This window comes from Sus scrofa, chromosome 2, assembly GCF_054392235.1.
Source record: "Sus scrofa isolate SSC_HxYL_T2T_F1_AM1 chromosome 2, Sscrofa_HxYL_maternal_Yorkshire_Landrace_v2.0, whole genome shotgun sequence".
Taxonomy (NCBI): Eukaryota; Metazoa; Chordata; class Mammalia; order Artiodactyla; family Suidae; genus Sus; species Sus scrofa.
In genome coordinates this window covers 30,252,562-30,273,356 of record NC_139384.1, presented here as the reverse complement: position 1 = coordinate 30,273,356, position 20,795 = coordinate 30,252,562, and the positions used below count along the sequence as shown (strand labels likewise).

The 20,795-nt window shown below is 49.5% G+C and overlaps 1 protein-coding gene and 1 long non-coding RNA gene across 6 annotated transcripts in view; one reads left to right on the top strand and one right to left on the bottom strand.

The window, feature by feature from the left end:
- Positions 1 to 1,193: 1,193 nt before the first annotated feature.
- LOC146405310 (uncharacterized) lies at positions 1,194 to 18,778 on the bottom strand. Its single transcript, XM_085011575.1, has 2 exons — positions 18,223 to 18,778; positions 1,194 to 4,594 (listed from the first exon to the last, which is right to left on the bottom strand). The coding sequence occupies exons 1-2, from the start codon at positions 18,501 to 18,503 to the stop codon at positions 4,414 to 4,416; spliced, it is 462 nt and encodes a 153-aa protein (XP_084867701.1). The 5' UTR covers positions 18,504 to 18,778; the 3' UTR covers positions 1,194 to 4,413.
- The window catches only part of LOC102168148 (uncharacterized), a 91,253-nt gene continuing 87,913 nt past the window's right edge, over positions 17,456 to 20,795 (top strand). For all 5 annotated transcript variants that reach the window (XR_002341528.2, XR_014837099.1, XR_014837097.1 and 2 more), the window contains exon 1: positions 17,456 to 18,076. This is a non-coding gene — a long non-coding RNA (uncharacterized LOC102168148). The remainder of the gene's footprint in view (positions 18,077 to 20,795) is intronic.

Sequence of the window (20,795 nt, the reverse complement as noted above, 5' to 3'; positions counted from 1 at the left end):
GGAAAAAAATAAGGTGAATCTCAACTTTTGTCTCACATTATACAGAAAATCTGACTCAAAATGAGCCACAGAACTAAATGTGTCAAAACTATAAAACTCCTGAGAGAAAACTGTAGGAGATGATGGTGTAACCTTTAGGTAAGCAAAGATTTCTTGTGGAGGAATAGCAAGTGTGAACCATGAAAGAAAAAACTGACAAATTGGACCTCCTCAAAATTCAAAATTTCTCTTCTACCAAAAACATGAAGAAAATGAAAAGGCAAGTTAGGGACTGGGAGAAAAATATTTGCAATACATATATCTGCATGGAACTTATATCCAGGATTGAAAAAGTAATCATTTAACTCAATGAGGAGACAAACCAACCAATTAAAAATAGGTGTGGTGAGAAGAATTTTAAGATGACCCATGCCTGTGTATAATTATCTCCCTTAGAGTAAGGGTGAACCTGTGAATATTATGGATATCGCCTCTGTGATTAGGTTATATTATATGGACTGACAGATGTAATTAAGGTTCCTAATCAGTTGACTTTGGGTCCATTACAAGGGAAATTACTGGTGGGTAGGCCTGGCCTAATTAGGCGAGCCTTTAAAATGAAGCTCTAGAAGCAGTGGTAAAGCTCTCTCATTGGCCCAAATCACCATGAATTCTACAGCTGCAGGCAAGTGAATTCCACCAACAACCATGTGTGCCTGGAAAAAGACCTGCAGCCCTGCCCTAAACCTTGTGAGACCCTGAGCAGAAAACCCATCTCAGCTGAGACTGCCTCATGGAAACTGAGACGATATATGTACCTGTTTTGTTTAGTCTGACAAAGTTGTGGTGATGTGTAGAAAACCGAAAGGCAAATGATGAGCCTATACTTCCCAAGAGAAGATAGATGAACAGCCAAATGGGTACCTGAAAAGATGCTCAATGCCATCAGTCAAGTCAGAGAAAGGCAAATTACAACCCAAATGGACATCCCTCTACACGCAGTAGCATGGCTAAAGACGGGGAGAAAAAACTGGCAATATTAAGCGCAGCATCTGGAACTTTCATGGATGCTACGGAAATGTAAACTTGTAAAGCCACTTTGGAGAACAAGTATGGAAGTCTGTAGTCAAACTGAACAGAGATGAGCATATCTCTTCTGCTTATAGGTATTTACTCAAGTGATAGCGTATATCCACAAAAGACTTACGCAAGAATACGCACTGCACTTTTTATTTGTAATAGCCAAAAAGTAGAAATAGCCCAGTTGTCTATTAGCAGGCGAATGCATGAACAAATTGCGCTGCATCTGTACCAGGGAATACTACTCAGCAGGGGGACACCTTAGGGGGTTGAGGAGGTGTTCTGGGACTTGACAGCAAGGGTGGTGGCGGTTACCTGGGGGTGGACATTTTCCAAAACACATCAAACTTTACACTTAAATGGGTGTATGTTATATCCACATCATACCTTGATAAGTTTTGTTTTTGTTTTTTGTCTTTTCTAGGGCTGCTCCCACGACATATGGAATTCCCAGGCTAGAGGTCTAATTGGAACTGTAGCCACCAGCCTACACCAGAGCCACAGCAACACCAGATTTGAGCCACATCTTTGACCTACACCACAGCTCATGGCAATGCCGGATCCTTAACCTGCTGAGCAAGGCCAGGGATCGAACCCCCAACCTCATGGTTCCTAGTCAGATTCGTTAACCACTGCGCCACGACGGGAACTCCAAGAGTTGATTTTTAAAATTCACTCTCCTGGTGTGATTTTATTGACTCAAAAATGAACCCATAGATAGGGGAAGCCTAAGGATGCCAGTGGTTAGAGGTCAATTGCAGAATGGATGTCCTCGCAGTGGGGTGGGGTCTGCGAGCTGAGTGAAATAGCTGGCTCTTGATAAAATCGGGGTAGTTTGTTTTCCTGGTTTAACAGGAAGCAACGTCACAGCTAAGAGGGAGGTTTATGGGGAGACTAAAAGGTGTAAAAGTCATTTTAGAGAATGGGAGACAAAAATGGACCTCGTTCTGTGCCCTCCCCTCCCTGCCCCCACCCCCTACCTTCCCTTCACCTGGGAACTCTCCCCCCACCCCACCCCCTGCACCCCGAGTTCCTCTCCATCACTGTCTCCCTTGAGCAGCCTGAAAAGGCTGCCATTTCAGTTTGGAATCTTGGACTTGCCACCATCGTTATGGAAACTCCAGACCACACGGCCTGAGGGGGATGCTGCAGGGACCCCATCCCCCAAATCCTTCTGCTTTGCTTCCCTGGTCCCTGCGACTCCCAGGGCTCTGAGGCTTTGGGGAAGTGGCAGGCTCTCAGGAAGCAGGGTGCGTGGGAAGCTCCTGAGAGAGGGGTCCACCAGTGTAGTCACGGGAGTAGCGGTGGGGGAGGTGTGAGGGCCAGTTTTAATAAGAACGAAGGGCGGGGAACTGGCCTGGCAGGCAGAGGAACAGGCAGAAGGCAGGTGGCCAGCATCTGAGACCAAACTGAGGCATCTTTTTCTGTGCACTTGGCTCTTCCCAGGGCTGCCAATCAACTGAGTAGCCAGGGAATCTGACAGGCCCACTCCCAGCAAATTACCCAGCCTGGTCTCCCTGTTAGAAGGACTTCAATTCCAACCTCATCCATTTGGATGGACCCTCCGCAGAGGGGACATTATGGACATCTGTCACTTCTTCAACTTGGATTCCTGGGGTGCCTTCTCAGGGGTAAGAGACATGCCATCCGGATGCCCTCGTGTCCATGCAGACCCTCCACCTACCAGAGTCAACTCTGAGATTTGAGGTTTTAAAAAACAACATGGACCACCAAAGAAGGGTCACCCTGGTTTGGAGCCAAAAGTGCAAGTGCCTACCTGTGTCCCGCAGCCGTTGAGATAGTTAGGGAGCTAGCATGCTATTAGAAATCGAAGGCTTTTAAATAATTTTTCCTAATATCCCTGTAAGCAAAGGGCAGCGGCCCTGGGGTTCAGGAGAGACTGGGCTCTTGTCTGATTTCTCTGCCCCATGAGCCCTGGCAGGGCTGGGCTGGCGCTGATGACACGGAGGCGTTATCTGGCTCTAACCACATCACGTGTCTCCTTGGTGCCAGGTGGTCTTCAGGCAAAGGTGGTGCCTGAGGTCAGGGTGGAGCAGACAGCAGCTCTGCTGGCCCCGAGGGTTCCAGAAGAAGTCAGACAGGTCGCGACATGTACCCCACCCGCAAGTCACCTCACTTCTTCCAGGTAAGACACAGCCAGTCTGCGGTTCCACGGCTCCCCTGATGCAGACAGAAAGACAGGGCAGGCCCTGCACCACTGGTTTCCTCCTGGAAGGCCATTGTCATGGTTCTCACAACCCTGCACATCCAGAGAAAAATTCATTATCAATGGAACCTCTTTTTAAAAATACCTTCTCGCCCAAAGAGTATACGAAGTAGGTGGATTAGCGCCAGAGGAGCCATTGCCAAAGCGTGGGATGGTTTCAGCATGTTTAGTTGATCCCTGTGGACTGGGCAGGAATGGTCAGTGCAGGTATCAGGCTCCGCCCTCAGTCACTGGGTGCGGGAGAGCCAAGGTCAGAAGCACAGCTCCATCAGCGCCTTCCCCCAGATCTCAGTCTGCTTCTGGGCAGAGACAAGTCTTTCCCACCAGAAACCACAGAGCGCTGGGGCCCTGGATGCTCCCAGGAGGGGCAAGCTCAGATGAGGAGGACGCAGGAACCAGTCATCCATCTGGGAGAGCAGGAGAGCCCATGGACCAGACAGCGCCAAGGCTCCCTGGGGGCTGGCTTGAGGTTCAAGGCCATGAATTTGGTCACGAGAGTGGGAGGTTTTCCCCAGCCACCTCCAGCTCTGCTTCTGGAGGTAGGAGCAGGCCAAGCATTGACCTGGACCGGGGCTGCCGCTTGCCAGATAAACCCACACAGGACATGGCTTCTAACAGCAATAGAACGTGAGCTGGAGAGGAACGAGATGAGGATGAGCTGAGGTTGGATGCCGCCACACCAGAGCTGGGTGAACTTGGAAAAAAATCACTCTCTCCAATTCACTCTTTTCTCATGTACAAAATGGGCATCAGAGTGCCCCTTCCTTGAGGTAAGAACATTAAATGATGTCCTTGATAGACAAACATTCCTATAAGGAGCCCGGGATGCGGTGGGTGTGAGCTTTGTATAAAGACGGTCCATGTGCAAATGTTGACGGACCATCCTCAGGCAGCAGGTGTGAGGCTGAGCCGGGCCCCTGCAGTCACTCCACTTCCCCCAGCTCTGCTCCTCCTGCAAAGCCAGCTGCACACCCCCCCGCCCCGTCCCTGGGGGTCCATTGAGCGTCGCAGATGTTCCCACCAAAATCTTCTCTTGCTGAACTTGGTGGCTGCCCTGTGGGACTCTCCAGGTACTCTTCTGCCCTTCTGGTGGAAAGGCCTGTGAAAAGAGCTGGCCTAGATGCCCCTCAGGATGCAGGCTGTCCCAGGAGGCTCCTTACTTTCCCACTAGAAGGCTCTCCCACTACCTCTCCTGCATACTTCAGCTCACTCCTTTGAAATGCAGGGTGGCTGTGACAGCCTTTCCTTTCTATGTGGCCAGGTCTCAGCTTCTTGTCAATTTCCTCCCCTGCACCCGAGCTGAGAGTCCTGTGGACAAAAACAGTCAAAGATTAGGATCTTCTGCACCGACCACCCCCTCCCCGGTGGAGTGACCATCTCCAAGGCCAGCCCCGGCCTTCTGTGCCGCTTGGCCAAGCCCCTCCAAGGTTCCCTGCCTGTTTGCCCATCTCCCCTTTAAAGCAGCACTGAACCTGCATCCACTATGCTCAAACCTCCAGCCCCAGCTCCTTTCCCTCCTCTCCTGTCCGAGGCAGATCCCTGACTCCACTCCACTCCAGACTTCTCTGACACCTCCACCTGTAACTTCCCCTCCCTCCCCTGGGAGTCCACCAGCTCCCTTTTTCCTGATTGCCTTCCCTGTCGGTCTGACTTAAAAACCCAAACCAAGAGTACCCTGGTGGCTCAGTGGGTTAAGGATCCAGCTGGGTGGCTGCAATAGCGTGGGTTCCAATCCCGGCTCAGGAATTTTACCTGCAGCAGGTGCAGCCCAAACCAAAAACCAACCAACCAAAAGCAAACCCAAACCAAACCTTGACCTTCTCATCTCCCCTAGGCTGAGCACTTTCCTAAACCTGGGGCGGGAAGCAGGGCTCTTCCTTACAGGCTCCCCAGACCTTAGGACTTCATCTTTGTGCTGACAGCTCCAAGTCATCAGCTCCTTCCCAGATCTCTTCTGAAGCACCCAGATATGTCTCTCAACTCCAGCCGCCTGCAAGATGCAGCGACCCAGATGGTCCACAGGTGCATCATATCTTAGCCTCAAACCCGAGCTTGTCTTGTGCTCACACAGAACCCGTTCCTCCCAGTGTGCCCTGCACACTGACACCAATACCACTGTCCTCATGACCGCCAAGACTCCCAGGTCTGCCTCTGGACTATTTCTCGAGGCTGCCACTCAGCTCTGTGCTCTCTGTCCAGGTCACCCCTCCCCTGCTTGACCTCTGCGGGCTCCTCTTGGTCTCCATCCTCAGTCAGGTGCACATTCAATTCACAACCCACTGAGGAATCAGAGGCAGTTTTCAAAATGAATTCTGTCCTGGTTCTCCTGGCTCAAAAGACATGATGGCCCCATTAACCTCATTAAAACAAGTGCACCTTCTTCCCACCCCCACAGCCTACCCCAGCCGCTGTGAACTTGCTTTCCAGGATGTGTTGGGAGGGACTCTGTCGGTCTTTTGCAGAAGCCCTGCACTGCCTGCAACCTCTCCCCTCCCTGGCCCCTCCCTTCCCTTAAGCTCTTAGCAGCCCTCACTGTTGCTCTGTGACCTCTCAGGTGCCCCTCAGCATCCTGCAACCGACCAATCACAGCAGCGCCCCCCCCAGCCCAGTCTCCCCGACCCCACCCCCATCCCCACCACAGCCTTGATGAAGACAGAATCTGTGTTAAGTCTCCAGTTCTCACAGTTCCTGGAGATCCTGGCTGGATGGGGGTGTGGATGGACAGAGCATAGGCTGGTCTGGCTCCCCAGCAGGGACCCAGTTTCCTTCTGTCTCCAGAACCCACCCTACCCCCAAATGCTCAAATGCTAAGGTTTCCAGCTAGGTATGTCCAACCAGCTACCCAGACATCTGTGTCTCAAGGCAGGGTTCAGCTTGCTCCCTGACAGAGCGATTGAGGGGGCACCCTTGACTCTTTTGGTAGAGTAGTAGATTCCTTTTCTTTGTTGTCCAAAACAAAGTTCCTTTGGCAGTGGCCCTGATTTCAGCCCTTCCCACGCCCCAAAGGGCCTTTCTCCATCAATGACATATCATGGCCTCTTGACCTGAAAACCAGTCCTATGTTCCTGCTCTGAATAAACCCCTACAGCCCCTTTTCTGCCCTCAAGTTGTCACTGCATTCCTCACTTCATTCTCTCTCTCTCTCTCTTTTTTTCTTTTTTTTGCTTTTTAGGGCCATACCTGAGGCATATGGAATTCCTAGGCTAGGGGTTGAATGGGAGCTACAGCTGCCGGCCACAGCCACAGCCACAGCCATGAAGGATCCGAGCCGAGTCTGCAACCTACACCACATCTCACGGCAATGCTGGATCCTTAACCCTGGAGTGAGGGCAGGGATCAAACCTATGTCCTCATGCATACCAGTTGGGTTTGTTACTACTGAGCCACAATGGGAACTCTCCTCACTTCATTCTTGACAAAAGTTCTCAGATGAGTGACCTACACCCATAGCTCCTATGTCCTCTCTCCGGCTCTGATCCAGACACCCGGCCTTAGCCTCACAGTGTGCCAGATACCCTGCTCTGTCTCTCTGTCACTCTGCTTCCCATGGTACCTCCTCTGCCTTCAACCTCCCTGCCTGCTCTGGAGGCTCCCCAGGGCCATGTGAGCACTGGGCTGTAGGGCTGTACAGATGCAGTTGAATCTGCACCTCCACCTCTATCTGGCTGGGTGACCTGGTGTCCCTTATGTCCTATCTATGAGCCTCAGTTTCCTCATCTGTAAACTGGAGCTGCTAACAGTTCCTTAGTGGAATAACACATTCATGTGCTCAATGTCTGTTCCCTGTTGTCATCCTCACAGCATTCTCCTTAAAACCCTCTCCTCCCCAGAACTTCAGCGACACTGCACCACCTTAGGGCTGCTTCCAGTCTCTCCCACACCTTTTTTTCTTCTCCTAATGCACCCAAAGCTGGATAGCATCCATTGGACTCTTACTGCGTACTAAGCAGTATTTCCCAGCTTTTACTTTCTTAGTATGCTGCACTTTCGCAGTAAGTACTGTAATAGAACCCATTTAACAGATGGAGTCATTAAGGCACAGAGAAGGTAATAGTGGCCCGAAAAGACCCAGCCAACAGAGGGCAGGACCGGTGCTCAAATCCAAGCCTCCTGGCTCCAGGCCCCTTGCTTTCAACACACTTCCATTCTGCCCATGGTTCTGAGCTCTCCAGACTGGGTCTAGGACACCTCCTTCCTCCTTAAGCAACTCTCCCTTCCACTGATTCATTTGCTTCCAAAGCTCTGCTTATTTATCTCCCACGTCTCAGTTCCCAGCCCACCTCCCAGCTTACCGGACACCTCCTCCCGATGGCTCACCATCCTCTCAGAGAGCCCCAAACGTACTTCAGACCCCCTTCTTCTGGCATCAAACCACGGCATCCTGCAGCTCATCACCGAATTTCTTTCCTTCAGCCTTGCCAGCTAGTTTTCTGTTAGCTTGCGTGGCTCCTGGGCCCAGCCATGAGCTACTGGATGGCAGGACCAGTCCTTTTGGTGCCTCTTTCTGCCTCAAGCACGTTCAAGGCAGATTCAACTCTCTCTCAGATCATATCCCCTCCCAATTTTCCTATTTCTGCTCAGGGACCTATTACTTCTCCTTTCTTCCTGCCTCTGAAATTTTGCCTCTGACTCATCCCTGGCCCTTTGTCTCCCACATCCCACCACCCAGGTCAGGGCTGCCTTCCAACTGTCTCAGATTCCTCACGGACGCTCCATTCCAACTGCCCAACTGTCATCAGTTCCAGCCCTTAACTGCCTGGCTCCCCCACTGGCTCATCTGCCCTTTCCCTTATTTTTAAATGCAGACTCTAATAACATGAAACATGGTCTTTTTTTTAAGCACTTAGTTGCTGTGAATATAGCTGTGGGTTATAGACAAATGGCTAAAACTGGGAGGAGAAAGGTTTTGATAAAAAGAGAGTGTGCATGGAGTTCCCGGCGTGGCGCTGTGGTTAATGAATCTGACTAGGAACCATGAGGTTGCGGGTTCAATCCCTGGCCTTGCTCAGTGGGTTAAGGATCAGGTGTTGCTCTGAGCTGTGGTGTAGGTGGCAGACGCAGCTCGGATCCCGCATTGCTGTGGCTCTGGCGTAGGCCGGTGGCTACAGCTCTGATTAGACCCCTAGCCTGGGAACCTCCATATGGTGTGGGAGTGGCCCTAGAAAAGGCAAAAAAAAAAAAAAAAGGACAGAGTGTGAAGCCTCCGAGATGGCCCCCTTCCCATGATTGCGTCCTTTTGGGTTTTATGCCCTTGGGTGGCCTCCCTCCACAGTGTCTCTAGGTTGGTCTGTGTGACCAGAGAATATGGCAGAAGTGATGCTATGTCGACGTCGAGCTTAGGTTATAAAAGTCATTGGCACATGTGTGTGTGCTCTCTCTCCTCTGTTAACTTGCTTGAGGGCAGTAAGGACCCTCAGACAACCCATGAGACAAGGGACGGAGGCCTTCTGCCAAAAGCCACATCATAGGAGTGATCCACCTTAGAAGCAGATCCTCAGCCAAGTCAAGCCTTCAGATGACTGCAGCCCAGTGGTCTTGACTGCACCGTGTGAGAGACTCTGACCCAGAAGAATCCACAAGGCTGTGCTTAGGTTTTTGACCCTCAGAAACGATGCGAGATAATAAATGTCTCTTATTTCAAGCTACTAGATGTTGGAGTCATTTGTTATACAGCAGTAGATAACCAATATAGAAGATGGGATCCATTCATTCCCTTCATGTAACACATTTCTTTTGCGCTGCTACGATGGGTCAGAACTATCCTGGGTACTGGGGATACAGCGGTGAGCAAAACTGCCAAAGTCTTCACTCTCGGAGTTTTTACTCTAGACAGGGGAGGGAAATAATCAAAGGAAAGAAAGAGATATGCCAGATGGTGATCAATGCTATGGAGAAAAATCAGTATGAGGATGAAATGGAGGACGTGTGTATGCATGATATTGCTATTTTATACAGGTTGATCAAAAGAGGCTTCTCTAATAAAGTGCTTTTTGAGCAGAGACCTGAAGAAGATGTGCAAGCAGTTTTACAGGGAACAGCACTCAAGGCAAAGGGAACAGCATGTACAATGGCTCAGCATCCATCCACTTTTTATGCCATTGCTCATCCCCAGCATAGGCTACCTCCTATCAGGTATAAATTGCTAAAGTAGCCTCCTAATTGTCTCCAGCTTGTGCTTTACCCTACTATGGTCTCTTCTCAACACAGCAGACACATCAATTTTGTTAAAACCTAAGTGAGATCAAGCATTCTTCTATGTAAACCCGATAAGAATTCCTCATTTTAGGGAGTTCCCGTCATGGTGCAGTGGTTAACAAATCCGATTAGGAACCATGAGGCCACGGGTTTGATCCCTGGCCTTGCTCAGTGGGTTAAGGATCTGGCATTGCTGTGAGCTGTGGTGTAGGTCGCAGACACGGCTCAGATCCCAAGTTTCTGTGGCTCTGGTGTAGGCCAGTGGCTACAGCTCTGATTGGACCCCTAGCCTGGGAACCTCCATATGCCACGGGAATGGCCCTAGAAAAGACAAAAAAAAAAAAAAAAAAAAGCCTCATTTTAGGCAGAATAAAAATCATAATTCATGTCGTAGTCCACAGAGCCCTACAAGATCTGGCCTCTGGTTCCATTTTGAGCCCCTGCTCCTCCCGTTCACTCACTCACTCACTCAGGGATGCCCCTCCAGTCACCCTGGCCTCCTGCTTTTCCTACAGTGTTGACAGCTCCTGCCTTAGGGTCTTGGCTCTAGTTGTCCTTTCTGCCTGGAATATTCTTCTCTTTTCCTCACTTCATTAACTTCCCTGCTCACATCTCATCATCTCAACGATGCTGACCTGGGTGCTATTTAAGTTTGCAACCTGTGCCCTCCACGTAGGGGCCAAAGCCCCCAGACGCGATCTCCTTTTTCTTTTCTCCATAGCACTGACCTCTTCTAATACGAAGTGATTTTTTTATATTTTTAGCTTATTGTGTATTTCTGCCCACTAGAATGTAAGTGCAAAAAGTAGGCATAACCTTCTTTGGATTCCCTGAGGTTTTCCAGGTACTCGTATCTGTCCTGACACACAGTGAATACTCTATAAATATTTGTTAAATGAATGAATGAATGAATGAGTACTCCTCTCTTTCTACTGACAGGTTTGTGACCTTGAACTAGAAACTGTTCCCTGGGCCTATTGAATCTCTAAAAAAGGATGAGATTGGTCCCTTCTAGGCTGTTCAAGGTTACATAGCCCCTTGTAACACCCACCTGGACTGTGGACAAAAGACATGGACAATGAAATCTCAATCCCAGTTTTTCTGCAACTCAAACTACACTTGTGGGACAAAAGTCATAGCAGGTTTTCTTTGGCTGTAGCATCAATCACGGATCTGGTCATTTATCACACTCTTTCCTAATGCCCACCTTTGCAAAACTTTGGGACTAGATGTCCAGACAAGTAAAGAAGTCCAGGGCCTCATGAAGGAGAATCCCTGAAAGGCATGTGTATAGTACAATGTCCTTTATGGAAGCGAAATCCCAGAAAGCTATCGGATGTATTTCTGTGGGCTTCATATCTGTTAGAAAAGTAAAATGAACACTAGGTCAATCATCAGCTTCCTCTCAGGAGCTCTGTCTTTGATGCTTTATTTCTGAGAGAGAAAGAATGCTGAAGCAAATATTTCCAAATGTCGACATTTGTTAAATCCAATTGACTATTGTTGCTATTGTTGTTTTAGGGTTACTCCCATGGCCTGTGGAAGTTCCCAGCAATGTAGGATCCGAGCTGTGCCTGCGAATTACACCACAGCTCATGGCAACGTGGGATCCTTCACCCACTGAGCAAGGCCAGGGATTGAACCCACATCATCATGGACACTAGCTGGGATCTTAACCTGCTGAGCCATGATGGGAACTCCTGGCTATTGTTTTTCACCAGTTCTCTACTTGACACAATTTATCATGAAAAGAAAACTATTTTATTTTATTTTTCTTTTCACAGCCTCACCCGTGGCATATGGAAGATCCCAGGCAAGGGGTTGAATCAGAGCTACAGCTGCTGGCCTGCACCACAGGCCCAACAAAATCAGGTCTGAACCATATCTGCAACCTATGCTGCAGCTTGTGGCAATCCTGGATCCTTAACTCACTGAGCGAGGCCACAGATCAAACCCGTGTCCTCGTGAATACTAGTTGGATTCTTAATCCACTGAGCCACCACAGGAACTCTTAAGAAAACCCTTCTAAAACAATTGCAATAGAAAAGCTCCCCTTCTGCTTCCTCAGATCACAGCTCGGGCACAGGGCTCCACGACGTGGAAGGCAGCGTGTCCTGTAGCTCCCAGCATGATGTCCCGTGATCGGATTGGAATTAGGATACTCAGGAAACAGAGGTGAAGGGCTGAGCTCGGGTTGCCAGCGACCCCTCCCTTACCTGCCCACTTCACCTGGGAAAATAGGACTTTAAGGTAAGTCTTTGAAGTCTGCATTACTCACTATCCATCCCAGTTGGGGAGAGGGGAGACCAGAAAACCCAGGGTGTGCAAAACCTCTTGTTTCAGCAGCTCATTGCTGAGACGCTGACTTCTTTGAGCGCTGAAATAACATGACTAGCAAGAGCATTAGAGACTTAGCGCCCTCTGAGTGCGCAGCCTTATAGGAACCAAAAAGAACCTCGGAGTCCAGCCTTTGGGATGCATAGCTCACTCCATCTTGGGTGCTGATTCCTACATTGACTTGTCTGTTTTAGTGGCATGGATAATACATTCCACAGCCTGTGACAGATTAACCTGTTCCCCCTCCCCCCCAGGAGAGGTAGGATGATGATTTGGGCTGAATCTTGGAGAGGGTCATCTTTTTTTTTTTTGCCATTTCTTGGGCAGCTCCTGAGGCACATGGGAGGCTCCCAGGCTAGGGGTCGAATCGGAGCTGTAGCCGCCAGCCTATGCCAGAGCCACAGCAACGCGGGATCCGAGTCGAGTCTGCAACCTACACCACAGCTCACGGCAATGCCGGATCGTTAACCCACTGAACAAGGCCAGGGAAAGAACCCGCAACCTCATGGTTCCTAGTCGGATTTGTCAACCACTGCGCCACGACAGGAACTCCCGGAGAGAGTCATCTTAACTTCCAATCTTCCTCTGGATGATCAAGCTACCCTCGGCAGCTAGCCTAGTCTTACCTCACACTTTTTTTTTTTTAATTTTAAAAAGAATTTTTATTACTCAATGCCCAAAGAATGAATTTAGAACTCTTCCTAACACCATACACAAACATAAACTCCAAATGGATTCAAGACCTAAATATAAGACCAGATACTGTAAAACTCTCAGAGGAAAACATAGGCCAAACACTCTTTGACATAAACCACATCAATATATCTTCTCAGATCCACCTCCTAGAGTTAATGACAATAAAAACAAAAATAAACAAACGGGACTTAATTAAACTTAAAAGTTTCTGCACAGCAAAGGAAACCCTAAACAAAATGAAAAGACAACCCACAGAATGGGAGAAAATCTTTGCAAATGACTGACAAGGGGTTAATCTCCAAAATTTATAAATACCTCCTGCAGCTCCATACGGAAAAATAAACAACCCCATCAAAAAATGGGCAGAAGATCTAAACAGACAATTCTCCAAAGAAGACATACAGATAGCCAAAAAACACATGAAAAGATGTTCAACAAACATCACTCATCATTAGAGAAATGCAAATCAAAACCACTATGAGGTACCACCTTACACCAGCCAGAATGACCATCATCCAAAAGTCTACAAACAAAAAGTGCTGGAGAGGGTATGGAGAAAAAGGAACCCTATTATACTGTTGGTGGGATTGTAAATTGGTGCAACCACTGTGGAAAAAAGTATGGAGATGCCTCAGAAAACTAAAAATAGAATTACCTTTTTAAAATATTTTTATTTTTTCCATTATAGTTGATTTACAGTGTTCCGTCAATTTCTACTGTACAGCAAAGCGACCCAGTCATACATACATATATATATTTGTTGTTTTTCTCACATTATCCTTCATCATGTTCCATTACAAGTGACTAGATACAGTTCCTTGTGCTGTACAGCAGGATCTCATTGCTCATCCACTCCAAATACAAGAGTTTGCATCTATTAACCTCAAACTCCCAGCCCATCCCACTACCTCCCCCTCCACCTTGGCAACCATAAGTCTGTTCTCCAAGTCCATGATTTTCTTTTTTGTGGAAAGGTTCTTCTGTGCTGTATATTAGATTCCAGATATAGGTGATATCATATGGTATTTGTCTTTGTTTTTCTGACTCAGTTCATTTAGTCTGAGAGTCTCTAGTTCCATCCCATGTTGCTGCAAATGGCATTCTTTTGTTCTTGTTTATGGCTGAGTAGTATTCTATTGTGTATATATACCACATCTTAATCCTTAATCTTAATCCTTAATCTGTCATGGACATTTATTACCTCACACTTCCGATTAAAGAGCATCTAGCACCAAAGAGAAATGGTCATTTGTCACAGTCTCTGACTTGACCAGCCAATGCTTTCATCTTGTCACTGTCCTTGGGTTTCCCCTTCCCCGGAGCAGGGGAAGTGAGACTGCATGTGCCCTGTGCGAGTGAAGGAGCACCGAGGGGTTGGGCACAGGTGGAATTCAGAGCCAAGTGGTTAACTGTGTGTGAGCAATCAGACAGTCACCCTGAGACCCACGATTAGTTCCCAGTTAGTGATCTTGCTCAAATTACTGCATGGTTTCTCTCCCCTGATTGGCCCCGTCAGTTGGTGGAAGGTCAAAGGAAGAAGCGGACGTAGGTGAGTGCGATGTTTGCTAAGCAGAACATGAAGATGATGGAGGCGGTACCCATGTGCAAGGGAGAGGATAAGGGAGAAGAAATATTAACCAAAGCAGCCTTGAGAGCAGGACCCAGACGCTTAAGAAGGGAATAAAAAAATAGCACCCCAAATTCAGGTTGGAGCCACACTCAACACACTTGATCGGTGTTGACACTGAGCCTCAGAGGGGCCAAGGGACTGGATCTGTCTGACTCCAAAGTTCTTTCCAATCCACTACTGCCTCCCCAGGTGAGCTCTAGGCAGAGGGGTTTTCACAGTCCTTAGGAAATAACCAACCATATAGACATATTGTGATGGAAAAGTGACACCTTTAAAAAAAAACTTGCAAAGTCCCAGAATAAACTTTAAAGGGATATCTTAAGAGTTCAGTTAGAAAATTAGTGTTAATATTTGTAAAGTGCACAGCCTGGTTAACAGCGAGTGCCCAACAGTCATTCTCATGCACTACCAATAGGAAAGTAAAATGGTACAATGCTTAGGAAGAGACATTTCTCACTGTCTAGCAAAGCTATCTATGCAGTTACCCTTTGATTCAGGGATTCCATTTCTAGGCATTCCATCCCAAAGAGATACATGCACAAATATGAGTGGGATAAGTACAGCAGGGATTTCAGCCTCCGTTATTTATTGCTGCATTCCCTGTTATTTGTTATTTTTACTCTGTTATTTATTGAACGGTGCCTGGAACACAGGAGTTAATCACTATGTGTTTAATGAAGTTTAGCCAATATTGGACTTTACTGGTTCCATTTCGTTTGTTAGCAAATGGTGAAACAACCATTGTATGCCTACGCTCAAGAGAATCCCAACTCTCAAAATTATAAAACTTTTTTTCCACGGAGCCCTGACACATTTTAGTGGAGGAAGATGTTATAGAACACAATTGAACACTTTTTTTTTTCTGTCTTTTGCTGGGAGCCGTTCTTGAAGGTCCACCTTTTGACAAAGTCAAGGAGCCCAAAAGACCCAGACTGCACAGCCTGTCTGGAAAAACGATGGTCCTGCTGCTTCTTCTCTGTCTGCTCATGTTGTTTATAAAAATGCGGGAGCTGGGGAATTGCTGCCAAATCAAAACTCCCCGAAAAAAGGGAGAGGGTAAACGCCGGGGATTAGTGCTTATTCACAAGCTGTCAGAAATCCCTAAAATCCCTACAATTCCCCTGTTTGGTCCTCTACCTCGGGGATTGTCCCTCTCTAAAAAGGTCCCCAAGAGAATGCTTTCATATTTGGAGTGCTACTGTTTGGACTGTGGGAACAGCATGTGGAGGCTCGATACTAGACCTGGACACAAGCCATCTAACATCTTAGAAGGAAGTCACTTTCCTTGCCAAGGAATGGTTGATAAATACAATAGGTACTGGGCATTGACCCGTGGAAAGTTGATACGGTTTGTACCTAGTGCCTGAAAACAAGTTAGGAAAATATGGGGCTGCTGTACCTGTCCGCGCAATTGTGAGCTGATATGTCAGGTCTATTGGCCCAACCCCAAAGAGTGTAAGTGTCATGGCTTTGCTGACCTGTCCTAATGGCGAATAGTTAGGTTTAATAGTCTAGGAAGAACAAAGCGATATCTAGAGTAAGGTAGTTAATGAGTTTACACTTTTCAGCCCCAGGAGAAGGAGGTCATAGTCTCGGGTACATCTGATTCTAAGTAGTCAAGAGGAAAGTACAAGGAAAAAACACATTGTGTATGTCCCCCTGATACGTAAAATCATGGAGGAATATTCAGTGGATTGGAAAGTTAAAAAACGTCAAAGGATGTATGACGCCTAATATAAGGAAACAAAAAATGTACATAAGCTAAGCCTGTACAAGCAATAAACGAGGAGTCCCACACAAGCGCTGGGTCTGTGTCCATTCTTTCGCTGACGCTGTCCATCTTTCCGGAAACCCTGGTCCAGCTGCAGTGGGACTCCAGCAGTGTTTTTGTCTTTTCTAGGGCTGCACCCGTGGCACATGGAGGTTCCCAGGTTAGGGGTCTCATTGGAGCTCCAGCTGCTGGCCTACACCACAGCCACAGCAATGCCAAATCCAAGCTGTGTCTGTGACCTCTATATACCACAGCTCATGGCAATGCCGGATCCTTAACCCACTGAGCGAGGCCAGGGATTGAACCCCCAACCTCATGGTTCCTAGTCAGATTCGTTAACCACTGAGCCATGAAGGGAACTACCACAATTTAACACATTTTGTCACTTTCTCTGGGGGCTTGGCTGAAGAGAGACTGAAGAGCTCAGAGCCCCTCTCCTCCGCATTCCCAGGCTGTTCTGCTTCCCACCTGTATGTTCTGCATTGACTTTTTGATCTTCTCAACTCAAATCATCAGACAAACCAGCAGCAACATCTACAGCAACAATGCTCTCAGGATCACGCCAAGATAGGACTTGATTTTATGCTGATCCCACCTGAACCCACAAGACTCCTATTCTGACACCCTCCCTGCTCCTAACTGAGAAGCGAGCCCACTTCAAGATACACTTACTTCCTCACAGAACATGACAGGGAGCCTTAGAGCTTCCCTGTAGCAGGTGGGTTTCCACCTCTGCCCAGGGGGATCTGGTGGTCCTACCCCCCTGGGCAGGATGGTCCCAGACTCTTGCAGCACTCTGGATCAGCCACTCCTCATCCCCAAACCAGGTCACCATCTGAGGATGGAGCGAAAGCCCAGCACCTCAGGGGGAACTTGCCCTCCAGGATCTCCCTGCAGGCCACAGTCACTGGTGGAGACACCAGGGTGAAAGAGGAGTAAAACAGCACCAGCTTAGACTAGTTTTACCTCCTTAAATAAGTAGATTGATTAATCAAACCTTGGGATTTATTTATTTATTTTTTTGTCTTTTCTAGGGCTGCATCCAGGGCACATGGAGATTCCCAGGCTAGGGGTCTAATTGGAGCTGTAGCTGCCAGCCTACACCACAGCCACAGCAACATGGGATCCGTGCCGCGTCTGTGACCTACACCACAGCTCACGGCAACACCAGATCCTTAACCCAGTGAGCAAGGCCAGGGATCGAACCCTCAACCTCATGGTTCCTAGTCGGATTTGTTAACCACTGAGGCACCACGGGAACTCCAAACCTTGAGATATTTTAAAGAAAGAGCACTGCTCCTAGTGCAGGACGGGAACCTTTGTCTCCAGGATGACCCTGGAACCCAAATTCTTGTCTACACATCTCAAAGAATAGTCATGACGCCACCAGAGCCTTTAAAAGGCAAGAAGCCCTTCAATAAGGAAAGTCTGGCTCCCAGCAGCAGGAGTAGCTTATAGGGGCTAATTCAAGAGTAGCCAATCAGCTTCCAAGTCTGAAATTGCCCAAATCCCTTAAATTTCGTCCTTAACCCTCAATTAAAGAGACAGATTGGAGCTCTTTGGTTCCTGCCTCCTTGCCGCTGGACCTCGCGATAAAGCTCTTCTCAAAATCGTGTGCCAATGCCGGATTTGTAGCCAGCTGGGTAAGAAGGCAAAATCCAGTTCGAAGTGGGAAGGTCCACTTCTCTCTCCACTCTGGGATGCTGAGCGGGACATGACTCGGCCAGCCCAGGGCACTCAGTCTCAGCCCTGAGGCCGAGTCGAGTGGGGAAGGATGTGAACTCGCGGCGCAGAGGAGGGAGTGAGCGCTCCCCTCGCCCCCCAACTTGATACATTCCAACTGCTCCTGGGCATCCTGCGGCGCCGGGAGCCAAGAAAGCCTTTCTCCAGACCCTTCCGGGTTAGGGTCAGGCTGCGCGCTGTGCAGTAACCGGTCCTCAAACGCTGCCGCTTGGGACGAGCAAGTCCCTCTCCACGTTTCACCTGGAAACGAAAAGTCCCCTGCAGCGCTGCGGGGCTTGCTGGATCCTGCACTCTCCCCCTCGGGTTGGAGGATCCCGGAGCAGCCACAGGGTGAATCCTGGCCCCAGGGACTCGGCGAGGTCCTGGAGAGGCGCCTGAAAAGCGAACCTGGAGCCCGGCGCTGGGGCAGGAGGGGAAGGTAAGAGGAGGAGTCACGCCCGGCTTGGGTCCCAGCTCCCTGGCACCATCTAAGATCACTACCCCTTTCCCCGGGTCCATTCCGGGTATCAAGACAGGCTCTCTGGTCACTGTAACCCCTGCGCCCTCCCATCTCTCTTTCCTCACCTTCCCCGGGGACGAAGTGACCGGCGACGTCCCGAAGGTGACGCTGGCCGCGCTCGGAGACTCGGCGCAGTTTCGGCTCGAGTCGCCCAGCTCTGCCTGCCAACGGGGGCCGAAGTCCCGTGCGGAGAGGCATCTGCGCCCCCCCGGGCTTCTCCTGCCGCGCCACGCACGTGGGGACCTTGCAGCGCCAGGGCCGCAGGCAGGAGCCCCCACGGTGACCTCCCGAGAGTCAGGCGCCTAAAACCGCGCATCCTGATAAAAGGCGGCCAGGTTATCCTCATCCTGCCCTTGGAAAAGAGGCGGCTCACAGAGGGAAACCCAAAACAGGGCGTTTACAACGTGGGAGAGGACGGCCTCGCCTTGGGTCGGGAGCAAGGTCCCCGGCACCTCCCACCAGGGGCGACCCCGTCACCTGGCCCCGCGGAAACCCAGCCGCAGTGAGGAAACTGCGCGGTGGAAACCAGGTTAGCGGGTCTTCTCCGAATTCATTTTTTGAAGCGTTTTTCCGAAGTCTCCCAAGACTCTGGCCCTCTCCAGCAAAGCCAGAGGGTTGACTGGGGAGTTTCAGGACTGGGGTCTGACAGAACATTGACAGGGAAGGAGCACCACCTCGTGGCCAGAGCGAAAGTTATCGGAAAGACCTCGGAAGAAAGCAAGGGACACCCCCCCTACCCTGCCCCCCCCCGCACCTGTTTCACAGGAACACGCCACCGTCCACCCCCAGTTCCATCCTGCACCTTCTGCACCTTGAGGGAACTCGTGAACACATGCAGGGACACCTCAGCCCCCGTGTTAAAACTCTGTCCATACTTTTGCAAATAGCTGCCACTTGGCTACTTCTGAACCAAGGGGTGTGCTCGCATGGGGTTGGGGGGAGTCTGTATCCTTGGGAGGGCAGGTGACCAGAAGGTGGTAGCACCTGGCAGCGGGGTTCCTCGGGGTGGACAGGGAATTCCAGAGTCCTAAGCAGCCAGAAGGGGTGCTGAGCAGGCACATCCCTTGGTCCCAAAGATTTCTTACCCCTAAGGAAGGGGGGTGAGTCCAGAGATGAGCCAGAGCCTGGCTCTCTCAAGTGTGGGTCTCTTGCTCTGGTTTAAGTGAGGCAGTGCCTCTTTTCCCATCCTTGTCTCACCTGAGTGTCTCCTCTGCCCGACCCTTGTCCCACCTTGTAGGTTGTTATTTCTCATTTCATGTTTCACATCCTTCTCGGTTGCCTCCACTTCTTAGGTCCCCTTCCTGTCTCCTTCTCTCCATCTCTCTTCTCCCCTTAAATCAGAGTGAGCATGTCCTTAATAACATTTTAAGCTTCCTTAACACCTATGAGCCAAAGACTGTTTGTTGTAAGTGCCTCACATATAGTAACTTACTTCATCCTTGCAGGAACCCTAGGCTGTGGGCACCAGTATCACCCTTGTTTTTAAGATGGGGAAACAGAGGACGCCCCCCTCTCCCCCCGGCCCCAAGGGACTTGATCTTTGCCAAAGGCTATAGGACTATCAGAAGTGGGATATAAACCCGGGTCGTCTGGCTCCTGGGTGTTGTCTCACGACACCCTGCTGCTCCTCTGTTGGGTTTCTTTTCCACTTTTGTGTTTGACTGAGGCAGTGGAAACCTCATATGGCTTTCAGCAACCTTGGAGCAAGCTTCACCTCCTCTCTGTAGCTCCAGGGCCCTATTTATAACCCATGTTGTTTTGAGGTTCTGTTTCTCTCCAGCATTTGCTAAGGTCCTATTTGAATTTTCCAGTCTTAGACACCTCACAAGGAATTAAGGGAGTAGTAAGGCTGAGCAGCACCCCTGTGCAGCCAGGATGTTGGTGGCAGGAAAAGCAGTGACAGGTTGGTAATCCAAAAGGGGAAACAGTGGTCCCCAGATCTGGCCTCCCCTCTACACGTGTGTCCTTCACCTCCTGCTTCATGGTCTGGCTCTGACTTCGTTTCAGAGCATCAGTTCCTCCAGGGAGAGAAATAGGCAAGACAGGGCCAACAGGAGGTCAGGGTTCAGGGACTATTTGGTGAATTCAAAGAGGTTCTTACCCAACCCCTTCTGTGGGCAACACAGACCTTAGTAAGAAGTAAATGTGGGTCGCAGAAAGATTTGGCAACCGGTGTTGGCTGGTCCCGGTCTGCTCTGGCTGTCTCTACATGAGGTGGAGCTTCTGTCCTCGGACAGCTGAGTCCTGCTGTCATCTTCCCCCAGCGCCACCCACCAGTGAGTGTAACCAGCAGGGAGGTGCTGGAGGCCAGAGTTTGCCCTGAATGCTGGGCTTTGCAACTTCTACCCCCCAAACATCAGACTGATTTGTCTTGAAATAGCTTCTAGAGTTGCAGAGGCTGGCACGATGCTTCCTGTGATGGGCAGGGCTACCCTGAAGTGGGCTGTCCTCTGGCAAGGTTATAGGGCAGGGTTAGGATCAGGATAGAAGCCTTGTGGGCTTAGTCCAACTTAAAAGCAGGTTGGAGTTCCCACTGTGGCACAGGGGGCTAAGAATTCAACTTCGATGGCTCAGGTCGCTGCAGAGGTGCAGGTTCCATCCTTGGACCGGCACAGTGGGTTAAAAGATCTGGTGTTGC